This window comes from Mandrillus leucophaeus, unplaced genomic scaffold (assembly GCF_000951045.1).
Source record: "Mandrillus leucophaeus isolate KB7577 unplaced genomic scaffold, Mleu.le_1.0 Scaffold21, whole genome shotgun sequence".
Lineage (NCBI taxonomy): Eukaryota > Metazoa > Chordata > Mammalia > Primates > Cercopithecidae > Mandrillus > Mandrillus leucophaeus.
Window position 1 is genome coordinate 650,382 of NW_012102143.1, and position 13,842 is coordinate 664,223.

Sequence of the window (13,842 nt, forward strand, 5' to 3'; positions counted from 1 at the left end):
CCTGGAGTTCATATCATTTATCAAGTGTATTGTTCAACTTAAGCAAATTCAACACTATGCTTGTATCTTCCATGTGTTTATCTCTGCCCATTGTGTATCTTTAAACCGTATATTTATTTTATTTTATTATTTTATTTTTTCAAGACAGAGCCTTGCTCTGTTGCCCAGGTTGGAGTGCAGTGGCACGATCTCAGCTCATTGCAACCTCAGCCTCTGAAGTTCAAGCAATTCTGCCTCAGCCCCCTGAGTAGCTGGGACTACAGGTGTGTGCCACCACACCTGGCTAATTTTTGTATTTTTAGTAGAGGCAGGGTTTTGCCATGTTGGCCAGGCTGGTCTCAAATTTCCTGGCCTTAAGTGATCCGCCAGCCTTGACCTCCCAAAGTGCTGGGATTACAGGCATGAGCCACCGTGCCCAGCCTATATACTTATTTTACATGTATACTCTTTTTAGTAATCTGTTCATTTTGTACATTTTCATACACACATACATGTATATGTAAGTATATACATATGTATATACTCTTGTATGTATATGTATATTTTTATTTTCACATATACATTTGATAGATGATTTACAGTATGTTCAAGAATAAATCTTAAGTTTATAATCTAACGACTCTCCCTCATTTAAGGTACAGTTCTAACAGCCTTGGTCATCTGACCAACTCTCTGGTAAACCTGGTAGGGAGGGCAGGGCCTGTTAAAAGACAGCTCCATCAGGAAGGGAAGGAGCAGTTCTAAAAGGAAAAAGAAAGTGGGTCCTTTACCAGAGGGAAAAGATAAACCGACTATTGATTCATTTATTCAGCAAGTACTTCCTGAGAACCTATTATGTGCCAGGCACTCTTCCAGGCCCTGGGCGTACAACAGTAAACATTACACAAAAGGCCTTACTTACCGGGAGCTTACGTAGTAGGGAGAGAGATAACAAACACACAAGCCGATAGAGATATGCTGTGATATCTGTTAGTGCTGAGAGCTCTGAAGAAAGACCGCGGTAAGCAGCAACAGGTGTGGAGTAGTTGCTTTACAGTGCAGGTGGAGGAAATGGGGTTGGGGGGTGGTGGGGAGTTGGAAGAGGCAGACAGGTGGAGGAAACAGGGGGAGGAGGGTAGAGGAATCTCTTCTTGTTTTGGGATTCTCTTTCAGTTGACCCAAATAAAGTAAGGAGGATTTTGATAGGCAGATCCTATTAAGACTATCCCAAGCATAGGGAAAAGTATGAGTCAAGCCAACGTCTAAATGTCTTGAGGGAAGATCTGTTCAGGGAGTGGAAAGAAGTTTCCCATGACAGCTGCATACAGAGCATATGAAGGATGGGGCTGAGGTTGCTTGGGGTGTGACCCTGCAAGGACATAAATAACAGGCTAAGAGTACCTTTCCCAGACCCACATTTAGAAAGATCACAGCAAAGTGTGGAGAGCCAGGTGAGGGGTCACAGAGGCAAGATAGGGCAGCCAGGTGTGCACTGAATAGGGCAATGGCCAGAGGGAATGGGAAGGAAGGGCAGAGCTTTCAGAGGTTGCATCTGCAAGATTTGGGGATTAATTCACTTCTAGTGACCTAAAAGGATTTGTTCATCACCCAGAATGAGCCATATCTTCTTATGTTTACTCAAAGATAAGAAGCCTTTAGAAATGGGAAACATCTTGGGAAAGTGGTTAATCTTGTTTATTCACAAGACAATTTCATCATCTTTTGCTATACAATGAGGAAGGCAACAGTAGTGTGGGTCACAGAGGGAGGTGGCCAAGGAAGGAAGAAAGCAAGACTGGATGTGGCACCTACATTGCAGGTCCTGTGGCCTCTGGGAGTGACATACATTCAAGGAAAGGACTTCTGGGAGGGAATGCTGTGGCCTTCCATGCCAGCCTGATAGTCCTTCTCGTGCATTTACAGGCAACTTCGAAGTGGGAGTTCACATTGCCGACGTGAGTTACTTTGTTCCAGAGGGATCCGACCTGGATAAAGTGGCTGCTGAGAGGGCCACAAGTGTCTACTTGGTTCAAAAGGTAAAAATCCATCTCCAGTTTCTTTTTTCTTGCTTTGTTTATTTGTTTGTTTCCCTGGAAAAGTGTGTGCTCGCTGTTATGACATGTTCTCCGGAAAGAGAAGCCAAAGACAGACACAGGTGTTCATCCGAGGCCTCACCCCAGAGTGGCCCTGCTATTTAAGTAACTGACAGATACTCCGCTTCAGAAAGAAAGGAGGCAAAATACCTGCTTTCAAACAATTCTTCTAAAGCAGGGCTTGGCAAACTCAGCCGACACCAGCCACTAGTTTTTGTAAGGTTTTATTGGAACTCAGGCACATGCGTTTGTTCATGTATTGTGGCTGCTTTCATACTACTTCAGCAGAGTGGCATGACGATTTCCTGTTACTATAGGCCCTTTAAGGAAATGTTTTCAACCCCTGTTCTAAAAGGTGGGAGCCAATCTGGTCCTGACCTACCCATTACAAGATAGCCATGGGAGTCTCTGAGATGGAAAAGCGAAGGGAGATGAGGAGGAGTCTGAGCTTTTCCCTCTCATCCTGACTACACCACTCTTGGTTAGTTGCTAAGTGTCTACAGAACTCCCTAGACTCATCTGTGAAATGCAGGGATTGGACAGATGGATCTCAAAACATCCCTTCCATTCTATGTACCTGTACCTGGCACATTCAATGGTAACCATGAGAATCCATTCCTTTAACAAGTATATATTGAGCACCAATTATCTGGTGGACACTGCAGTAGGCCTCAGAGACAGGGGTTAATAAGAGACCAAGCATGAGTAAGTTCTGCCTTCCACACTGTGGTTTGTGAATTCTGCCAGGTTTCTTTCTCTTCTTTCCCTCCTCTGATCCTCTGTTCATTTGATCCTCTTCCTTCTTTGGCCATATCTGGACTTCCACTTCCTTTCTAGCTTTTTAAAATTTGGCAGTCCAATTTGGGATTCTACCTATACTAGCTTGAGGCTTCCTGCCTCGCAAACCCATGCACTAGGACATGATTCTGGTATTTGCTCATTGACTGCCCTAAGGTCAGAGGAATATCCCCACCATCCACCCTAGAATGCACCACCATAGGTGCATTCTGGAATTTCTGGGCTTTACTTCTAGCAAAGTGCCTACTTAATGTCCACAAAGGTATTGGCACTTCTGGAGCAAAAGCTATCCAGGAACACCCAAAAGTTTCTAAGATTTCTGGTATTTACCAAGCGTTACTGAGAGTTCCTCTCATGTTTTCAACTTGTCCACCCTGAAAACTAACCTCTCAAAAGGGAAGAGACTAGTCTAGGCTTTGAATGCAGCCATATCTTCTAGGGGCTGAAGATCCTGTTGCCTGTGGCCCAAGCTTAGTTCCCCCAATGTAGCTGAGCTTATCTTTTGACAGTGATGTCTTCCACCCCATGGTAGAAGTCACCCTGTCTGAGACCCTTTGTTTCTGCTACAAAGGGAGCTAGCCTAGATGGGCTGTCTTGTCCCAAAGGAAAGCCAGAGCTGTCATCTGCCATAGCCACCTTCAATAAGTGGAGGTCCTACCTAGGAAAACCTGGTACCTCCTCTCCCCTGCCCCAGGACAGTACTCTCTGTATCACTGAAACCTAGAATGTTTGAGCAAAACCCTAGCTCCACCTGCTCCAGGAGAATTGGACAGCCAGTTTCTTCAGAAGTACAGCTTTGCCTGCCATTCACATTAGGTGATCAGAACCACCATGTACATGTTTTCTGCCATCCCATAAATGAGAATAGTGAATGGAGAGGAAGACAGAGTTGATCAGAGCCAGGAAATTCTGAGTCAGAAGCTGTGTGATCATCAAAACCCCGTTCCAGAAAACCGTGTCATGGGCAATAGGTAATCTCTATGCACAGTGATGCCTGAAGGACCCAGCACCTTCAGTGACCAATTAGTGAGGATAGCTAGCTGTGTCCTCATCTGAGCAGGGGGAATTCCGTACCAGACTTTGCTTGTGTCAAACATACTGTGTCCCTGCCTGACCTCTGTGGCTGGCCTAAGCCTCAATGCAATGTTTAAGAACTTCTCTTTGACCCCCGGCCCCTCATAATGTCTGTGACAACTGTGTCCAAGCTCTGGGCAGGTATAGGCAGCTTAGGAGAATGCAGCACAAACTTCTGACCCGCAAGTATCTCTTGAGCACACAGGGCTTCCTCCCTGACCCCCAAGCCCCAGCTGCTGCGCTCTGCTTTTATAACCAGGAATTACTTTTCAAAATCAGAAAATGAAAAAATCAAATTGGGTTAAGTAATTAAGCGTGTTTCCTTTTCTGTTTCCTTTGGTTTTGTGTTTGTCACAGTTCTAGAATTTCTCTGTGGGACTACAGAGTTGGGGCTCTGTTGCTGAGCTGTGAAAGCGGGGAGCTGGGTGGAGGAAGGGCCCGCATGCGTCTGCTGCCCAGCACTGCCTCCAGCTTGGCAGGCACAAGTGGCGCCGGCCCGCAACCTTGGACAGCAGCAGCTGCGCGCTCTGATTCCTTTGAACCGCTGCTCTGACCTTTCTTCCTACTCGGTTTTGTTTCTTAAAGGACTGTGTCCAGGAACTTTTCTGCTGTTTTCACTTTACTTTGCCTATAAAGGTCTTCTGAAAAGCTGGATGAGCTGCGTTTCCGCTCTCCAGATTCTCTGCTTTCTCACTTGGCACAATCATTTCTCCCAGCTTCATCACACAGGGAAGAGGGGCTGGGGTTCCAGTTGGTTTCCCATCTATAGGCAATGTGGCACTGATTTCATTCAGATCTGTAAGTGACTGATGCCAGAATTGCAATCTTAGCTCATTATCTAAACTGTAATTGGGGCATTAACCTGTGGAATAGGACAGTATACAGCGTAACAGGTCTTGGGTCCAAATACCATCTCACTGACTTTTTAAATGAAATTCTTTTTGTTGCGATTTTGCTCACAGTAATAAGTATTTGGTTATTCTTGTTAACAATAGGGTATACTCAATAGGATAAAAGATAAATTCAAATAGTGTCCATTTAAATATCAGGAAAAAACTTTTTGACAGAAGATGGTTCCGTTAGGACAGGGGACAGCTGCCCACCTGAACTTTGGCCTGTCCTTCTCAGAAGGACACAACATTTGCTCAGTTAAGGCCTCTCAACTGCCTTCTCTGGGAGATACATATAATGTAATCGCAAAGTTTAAGGTAATTTTAGAAAATAAGCGAATTAAGCTTTAAAAGTAAAAGAAAACCTAAACAGTTGAAACCTAAACCTAAATTTTCTGCCTACTGGCCCAAGCATTCATGTTATTTTAGGTGCGAAACAGCTCAAGTGAAAGTTCGCCCATAAATCTCTACGATATTTTATTGGTACTGCTTTATAATAGAGATCAAAGATTGGGATTGGAAGCCTGTCTTAATGTAGAGTCCAAAGAGTTTTAAGATGTTTCTTTCTGACACCAGCAGGTTGTCAGATTGTTGATGTTTTGTTAATGTCAAACTGTGTAGCAAAGAGTTGATCAAATTCTGAATTCATGGAAGTGTTGATATGGAAAAGAAAACTCTTTAAACAGAGATGTTGGCTGGCAAGTGAATTAATCTATTTCCTTTAAGTTATTTCAGTGTGTAAGTGGGGAGCTAGCTGAGAGTACCTTGTTGTTAAAACCTCGAAGTCCTCAGAGAAAAGGGGTAAAAGTCACCAATTCTTAGACTGCAGATATGGGCTGCGATGGCCAATGGGTTATCGCACTGAGGCCTGAGGGAATGTGGTGGGGAGCCGGCAAAGGCCTGGACTGAAAGGGGCAGAAGAGGCCCTGTAGCCCCTCCAGGTGGTGGAGAAGCCCCTATGACTTGGCTTGTGGGCATCTGGCTCCCACGTCACTGCTAGTCCCTCCTGCTCCTCCTTGCCTGAATGATTGATTCTTCCCTTCTGTGGCCCTTTGTGTTGGTCACAGGGCTGTCCTGGCTAACCTGCTGCTGAACTTGGCCAGCCTGCCCGCTGTGGCTTTAGCAGATGTTTCTGCTCTCTGAGACTAATATAAGATTTTATAGTCTTGTTGGTACCCCCACCCAGCTGCCTTGGGCAGTGGTGTATTTACCCAAATGATCAATTTCTCTCTACTCTCTCAAGACCTGGTCCAGAATACTTAGAAAGTCAGTGTCCTATCATCACTGTCCCTTTTCTCCACGGCCAGCTCTTAAGCTCTGCCCTGACTCAATTTTGGCCCTGGCCCCAAAGCATGCTTAAGAGGGCTTAGCATCCTTCAAGCCCCGTTTCCTTTTCTGCTGCCTGAAGTCCTTATCAGTCTTCATCCACTTGGTATTTGTTGAGTACCAGCTGTGTGTCATGTTCCAGGGATGTAAAGATGAGACAGATTCTGCTCTTGCCCTGGGGAAGCAGAGGAGGTAGACAGGTAGCAAACACTTGCAATGCATCGGGCTACCTTCAGGTACAGAAGTGCCCCAAAGGTGAGGAGAGAAAGGTGAGTTAGAGAAGAAAGAGAGGTTGTATCTGCCTGGGCTGGTGGTGGGAGAGGAGCTTCTGCAAGGGCCAAGAAGACTTCACAAAGCAATTGTGTTTTGAACAGTGTTTCACATTTTGAGTAGAAAATTTCTAGATAAAAAGTGGGCAGAGAGGGCATTCCAGGCAGAGGCTAGAAAAAGCATAGAATGTTCAAGGAGCAGAATGCAGTTTGAAATTGTTGGGGTGTGCATTGTAGAGAGAGCCATGGATGAGGTTTCAAAGAGAGGCCTGGAGTGGTAGGCGAAGGAGCTCGGATTCTGAGGGGAAGTAGGGAAGCGATACGATCTCCTTCGACCAAAATAAAAAATCACCTTAGCAACTGTGTGGTTGAAGGATAGCAAGGCCAGAGACAGGAAAATTGTCATCAGTACCAGGGCCCTTCCCCCCAGTCACATCCTCTTGAGACTCTGAGTAACTACCCCAACACAGAGATCTTTGCTCACAAAATCTTATGAGAGTTTACCGATGTGGTGATGTCCAACTGGACCCCAGGAGAACTAGAACAACAGATGTCTTTAGCCTAGTGCCAAATGGACATTCTGAACAAGCAACATTTCATTTACTCCATATTACAATTTCTTCCCAATTCTGGCAATGCATATCACACAAGAAGAAGTAGGGAGAAGCAAAGGGCAGGGAAAATGGAGAAGTTAACTTCCCACTGTTATCTTTGCTGTCCCCTTGGAGATAGGGTTCTTCTCCTGCTTCCCCGTGGGGAACTCTTGGCCACCTGTGACCTTAGCCACTGAACATTGAGGGTCCAGGCTTTTCCAAAAACCCCTTGGCCCCATCGAACCCTCTAGGCCCTCCTTCATCCACAGGACATGCAAAAGTCCATTTACTAAATTCAGCTCCTTAACTATTGGGAAGGTAAAGCAGTGTGTCCTAATATAAATGGAATTGCAGATTATCATTGAGTGGAGATTAGTAAGAAGATGCAAAAGTCTGGAGAATAAGCAAGTCTTATCTAGAATAATTTCTGCTCCAGAATTGTCACTGATTTTTATCCTGAGAGAGGAAGAAGACATATCCACACTTGAACAGTGAAAGGAGGAGAGGAAAAGACTCATTTGAGAGAGTTAGAATGTCAGATCTAGGCTTGGGAAGTGATTGGATATAGAAGGCAGAGAGAGGAGAGTGAAGAATCACAGGCTAATCCTCAACTGTGTTCTGGGGGCAGGGGTGAGGAGCGTGGTGAGGCATGGGTGCGGTGTTTTTTGGTGGTTTTGATTTTTGGTGGTTTTGAGGGAGTGGTGGTCGTTTGCTTCCTTGCTTATTTAACTTGGGATGGAGTGCTGCTCTTAACAGAGGTAGGAAATGTAGACAGTGGAACACGTGAAGAAGGGAGGAAAATGCTGAACTTTGTCTTCTCCATGTGGAGTTTGAAATGTTCATGGGACATTCAGTTCATGGTGTCCAGAGGGCATTGTAGAGGTATGTGGAGTCACAAGGCCAGAGGGCCAGGCCTTGGACATGGAAGACACTCATTGTGAGATGGCAGGAGACCAGGGCACACATGTAAAGTGAGTGGGCCTGGGAGAGACTGGCCAAAGGGAAGAGCTGGTAGGTTGCTTGCAACAGATTGAGTCTGATGATCTCAGTTTTCTTTGTGAAGAAGAGTTGAGGTTTTCTATTGAGAAAGATTGAGAAGGCAGTCAGGTAAGAGGTCTGAGGAGAGTAGTAATATTTTGGGACCTCATCTGAGGGGTGTGGGGAAGGAACTAACAAAGACAGGTGAAAGGCCTGCCAACCCTCATGGAGGTAAGAACTAAGACAGCCTAGCAACTCACCTCCATATGGCCCAGCAATTTTCTCTGTCACTGCTCAGTGAGGACTTGCAGAAGTAGGAAAGGCCGATTTATAAGATGGATCATGGGGTTTGTGGAGCTGGGATAGTAGAAGTGAGGTAAATAAAGAACCTTGAAGGAATTATCCTTGTGGTTCACACTGCGTAGCGAAGTTAATGAGGACAAGATAGGATAAGACTGGGGAAAAGGATCAAGGGGTCAGGGAATGTGTGAACATTTGCACAGTTTTAATGATAGCCAGGAATTTCCCAACTCTTGGAGAGACCTTTCTTTTCCAGTCAGACATGGTGTTCCACACTTATCACCCTGGCCCCGAGGCTCTCAGGAACCATGGCAGGCCTCATGTAGCTGACCTGTGTGCATGGACTCTTACGCCATGGTCCAGGTGAGTCTCCCTCTGACATACGGGACTTGGATTGGAGAAAGCAGCTGATCAGAAGGGGCTGCCTGCCTCTCCTTTCCAGCCCTCCTCCACAGGGATCCTGCTGTGCCTGGGGTTGTGGGAGAGCACATTCACAGTGACGCTGGCAGGAATTAGGCCCCATTTATGAGAGACTGATGTGCCAAACCACAAATGTGATTGTAACCTCTTAATTCCTTTTCCTTTGAAACACAGAGGAATAACCATCTATTTACAAAACTATATAAACATAAAGAGTGTTTTCTATGAGAATTTCAACTCAATTCTGCTTTAAGACCTGGTAAATGTCTTTTATAAGGAATGCTTCTTAAAAATTAAATATAATAGGGACCAGGCGTAGTGGCTCACACCTATAATCCCAGCACTTTGGGAGGCTGAGGCGGGTGGATCATGAGGTCTAGAGATCGAGACCACGGTGAAACCCCGTATCTACTAAAAATACAAAAAATTAACCGGGCATGGTAGTGGGCGCCTGTAGTCCCAGCTACTCGGGAGGTTGAGGCCAGAGAATAGCATGAACCTGGGAGGTGGAGCTTGCAGTGAACCGAGAGCACGCCACTGCACTCCAGCCTGGGCGACAGAGCAAGACTGTGTCAAAAAAAAAAAAAAAAATTAAATATAATTATACTAACCAAAAAGTTTTACAGTTCAGCTTTTTCATGAGCACTTAGATTGGTAACTGACCATTGCAGTGTGATTAATAAAATGTCTTTTGTGTAAGATATAGGACACCACACAATTTTTATAGCCTGCACAATCACTGCATGTACTGATAAGTTTTAGGAGGTAGTAGCCCAAACAGTGTAGCTTATACTTAAAATTCTAGTTGTTTATGAAGTTTTTTTTGTCGAGATGCTTAAATATAAGTCTCGTGTATTTCATAAAATGTTTTATGTGATGCAGTAAACATAGAAAAAAAGAGGTGATCCATCTCCTGGGCAGAAGCCAGTCAGTTGTCTACACACTGGAAGTGCCTACCATGCATCAGGTGTAGAGAGAGACAGGAGTGAGGCCTGGCCCTTGCTCCTGAGGTTTCAGTGTCCGTGGCACTCGAGGCACCTGAAGAAGCAATTAGGACAGTGTGGTGAATGCAGCTGAAGAGCAGGGAGGATGGAGTAAGTGGCTGACTGTGTAGGATGGCCCCAAATCATCTTTGAAAGAACAGGGGAGGTATATAAAATACAGCACACACTATGCCTGGGGGATTTTGGATAAACCTTTTAGTGGCAATGAACTGAATCTGAAAGGATGTACAAGAGTTTGCCAGATGTAAAATATCTAGAAAGGTGTTTCAGAAAGAGGGACTGGCACAAGCAAGAGCTGGAGCAGCACACAGACAGGTGAAGGGGGTGCAGCGGGAAGGCCCATGTGACTGCTGTTGCCAGTGCCCCAGGACAGGGCCAGGGCACAAGGCGGAAGGGAATGCTGAGCCCGGTGACAGCACACCTTGGACACCACGGACTGGCCAGTGAGCTTTCACTGAGCGTCTTCAGTATTGTTCTACCAATAAGAAGACCAAGACTCAAAATTTTACTAACTTGCCCAAAGTGTACAAGAAGCAGTCAGCCCAGGATTAGCCCCCAAGCCCGCAGGAAAGGTGGCAAAGCCTTTGTTCTATTTCCTGCACCATGCTGCTGCTGAGTCTATACTTCTTCACTCATTGGTAAAAAGGTCTTTAGACCTTGTTGTATTTTTTTAAGTGGTGAGGCCCTTTTTGCAAATTATATCTGAACCCCAAATTCCAACATATAGAAACAGATCAGGTTTTCACTAGATAATTAGCATACATTTATTTCATATTTAAATGTGTAACACAACACCAATTAATGAAAACAGTGACTTTCTTTTTAATAAGCTCATTTATTTTGGAATGCTTGCAGTTGACAGAGAACTTGCAAGGGTAGGACAGAGTGGTCCCATACCCAGTTCCTCCATGTTAATGTCTTATGTGACTACGCTTCATGTGTCCTAACTCAGAAACTGACATTGGAATATTACTGTTAGCTAAACTCCTTACTTTATTTGAATTTCACTAGTTTTTCCATCAGTATTTCCCTTCTGTTCCACGGTCTAGTTCTGGCCCAAGTTATAATGACTTTCTTTTGACAAACACTAAAATATGAAGTTAGGAACTATAATGCATTATCAGATGCTCAGTTTTGTGACTTAAAGTAAGATACTGCCTTGAACACTTAGAAGACACACTATCTGTACAAAAGGCATTACGCCCTGGACTAATGTCATTGCAACAAGCATGCTGGGTGACTGAGCAGCCAGTTACCAAAATACAGTTGATAGAACAAACTGTCTGTTAATGCAGCCCAGAGGAGAATACAAGAATGCACACCCAGCAAACTTGATGTAGTCTGTCTTAGCTCAGGCTCCTATAGTGACATGCCATAGTTTAAACAACAGAGATTTATTTTCTCCCAGTTTTGGAGGCCAGAGTCCCATATCAAGGTGCTAGCCAATTCAGTTCCTGGTGATGGTCTCTTCTTCATTTGTATATGGCTGTGGCCTCACATGGCCTTTTTCTCTGTGCCTACTCATGCAGAGAGAGACTTGTGTCTCTTTCTCGTCTTATAAAGTCACCAGTCTATTAGACCAGGGCACCACCCCATGTCCTCATTTAACCTTACTTACCTCTGAAAGACCCTATCTCTATATACGGTCACACTGGGGGTTAGGGCTTTAACATATAACTGCGGGGTGGGGTGGGGGGGTGGCAGGGAGGGTGCCAATTCAGTCCCTAGGATAGCCCAAAGGCTGAGTATGTGAAATCTTTATCATTCAACCATGATGGTATCATATTGAAGCTTTCTCCATTTTGTGCACTATTTTTAAACAGGTGAAGATGTACCATTTTATAAAACACTTGATATATACAAGAAAATGTTAAATATTTGGATTACATTGTAATGCATCACAAAATAAGTTAGCAAAGAAAATATAGTATTGTCTGAACTGATGGTGCAAAAGTAATGCAAGAAAAAAATTTCAAAAGTAGTTGTCTGTAAAAGCTTTTACCAAAGGCTGTTAGGAAAAGCTATTACCAAAGATACCAGGTAGTCATTAGGTTTCATATAGATGTTAAAAGAGATGGCATTTTTTAGAAATACCAAACAATTGCCAATTATTTGTTATTGGTTTGGGCCATGAGTTCTAGAATTTACTGTTCCATACCAAAGATATTTACTGTACTAAAGTAGAGTACAGTTGCAGATACTTCATGCAGAATAAGAAGCTGCTGGGGTTTGTTCTGTTTCTGCCCATAAAGAAACATAATTTGCTAAATGTACCTCAACTACAGCATGGCCGCCCTTTGCGTATCACTTCTCAGTTACCTAGCATGGGATTTCAGTGTTATCCATGCTCAACACTGCAAGCCAAAGTGGGCCATAGTAAGTGTGTTGAGTAAATGGCTAGTACTGCTGATGTTTTTAGTTAGAGAGATGGGGTGGATGGTCCCAAGAAAAATATGGGAAAAGGAACAGATAGGCGTAGATAGGAGAGAGTTTTTGAAGTATCTTCAGGAGATACAGGTAGAGATACTCATTTCATCTTTGGAATACTAGAAAAAAACAAGTAATATTTTGGGACCACTTCTAGTCATCATTTGAAAGTAAGCTGAAAAACAATTTTTAATTAAAGAGTATATACTGTTGACTCAGTTTATTATGGAACAGAAAGAACAATAAGGAGAATAAATGATTTAGGCTTAAAAAATGGGAAACTAGATAACTACTTGATCACAATGTTTATCTGGGAAACCTGGATGTATGACCCTTTCAGTTTTATCACTCCAGTGATATTTTAGTGAAGTATTCTCTTAATGTTCCAAAATGTAATTTGGTAAATTGCGGTATATTCAATTACTAAAACATTGATTCAGCAATAACAATAGCTTATTTTACTTTTAACGAAATCCTGTCCAGAGTTTACACTCAGCTCTTGGGCTCTTAAGTATATGTATAATTCAACTGGAGTACTTATATCCAAAAGCACAAGTACTTCTTGAGTCTGGAGCTTCAGGTTTAGTAGATAATACAATGTAGCTATTTTCCATTGCTTGCAATGTGCTTTTTGTCTTCTTTTACCAGTTCTCCTCACTTTCCCAGCTCACATTCCCATCTGACTCTAGAGGCACATGGAAAAGTATACAATAGTGTGGTCTTTCTGCAGAGTCTTTGGGAACAGAGCCACCTCCATCTTCAGCTTGCTCTGGAAAAGCTGAAGCTGTTCACCAAAACTCTGCCCGCTGGGCTTCTCCTAAGCAGGTTGGAGAAAGGTGCTCATGGGCCTGTGCTCTGTTTTCCAGGTGGTCCCCATGCTTCCCAGGCTGCTGTGTGAGGAGCTGTGCAGCCTCAACCCCATGTCTGACAAGCTGACCTTCTCTGTGATCTGGACACTGACTCCAGAGGGCAAGGTAACAACTTACACGTTTTCTTTCTCCACTTACCTCTGTTCCATTCCATGAGTCATGAAGTACTCACCATGTGCCTGGCACTGGCTTGGGTGCCATGGTAGCCAGGACAAGGGAGATATGGAGCAGCCGTCATAGAGAAATGTCAGAGTCCCTGCCTCAGAAGAGCCGTCGGCCCCACTTAGAAGGCAAGACTGACCCTAAGCACTTTGAACAGGTTTCATGTCTGTTATCAGGTGAAGGAAGAAATTGAGTAAGCAGAGTGATGCCCGGGAGGCTAATGCAGGAGACAGGGTGTAAGTGGGATTGAATGAGGATTGGCAAAGGCAGGAGGGGCAGCCCAGCCTGCAGTTAGGAGAGCAGAGCCTGTTTGGAGGTGGATGTTAGGTAAAGTGGGAAGTTTACATAGGTGGGGTGAAATCAAACTGGAGAATCACAAATGAATTGTAGGTGTTAGGGCTCCTCTGAAGTGTCATGAGAAAGCTGATTGTAGAAAGGTCAGTGGTGCATCGTCATGCAGGATGATTGGAGCTGTGAAGATGAATTAGCAAGGTAGTGCTATAATCAAGGCACAAGGTGGTGAAACCACAGACCAAGAACAGAGAGAAGGATGTCAGCAGGGATTCCTAAGCATAGGGAAAAAGATGTCTGTGCCTGTTATCGGGATGTGCCTATGCATATCATAGGGAACGACAGGAGAGAGATACATGAAAGAGAAAC

At 44.2% G+C, this 13,842-nt stretch overlaps 1 protein-coding gene across 1 annotated transcript in view; it reads left to right on the top strand.

Moving 5' to 3' along the window:
• The window catches only part of DIS3L2 (DIS3 like 3'-5' exoribonuclease 2), a 389,257-nt gene that overhangs the window by 287,429 nt on the left and 87,986 nt on the right, over nucleotides 1-13,842 (top strand). The window contains exons 11-12 of the mRNA XM_011980219.1: nucleotides 1,903-2,015; nucleotides 13,018-13,125. Of these exons, the coding sequence (XP_011835609.1) occupies nucleotides 1,903-2,015; nucleotides 13,018-13,125 (221 nt within the window). The remainder of the gene's footprint in view (nucleotides 1-1,902; nucleotides 2,016-13,017; nucleotides 13,126-13,842) is intronic.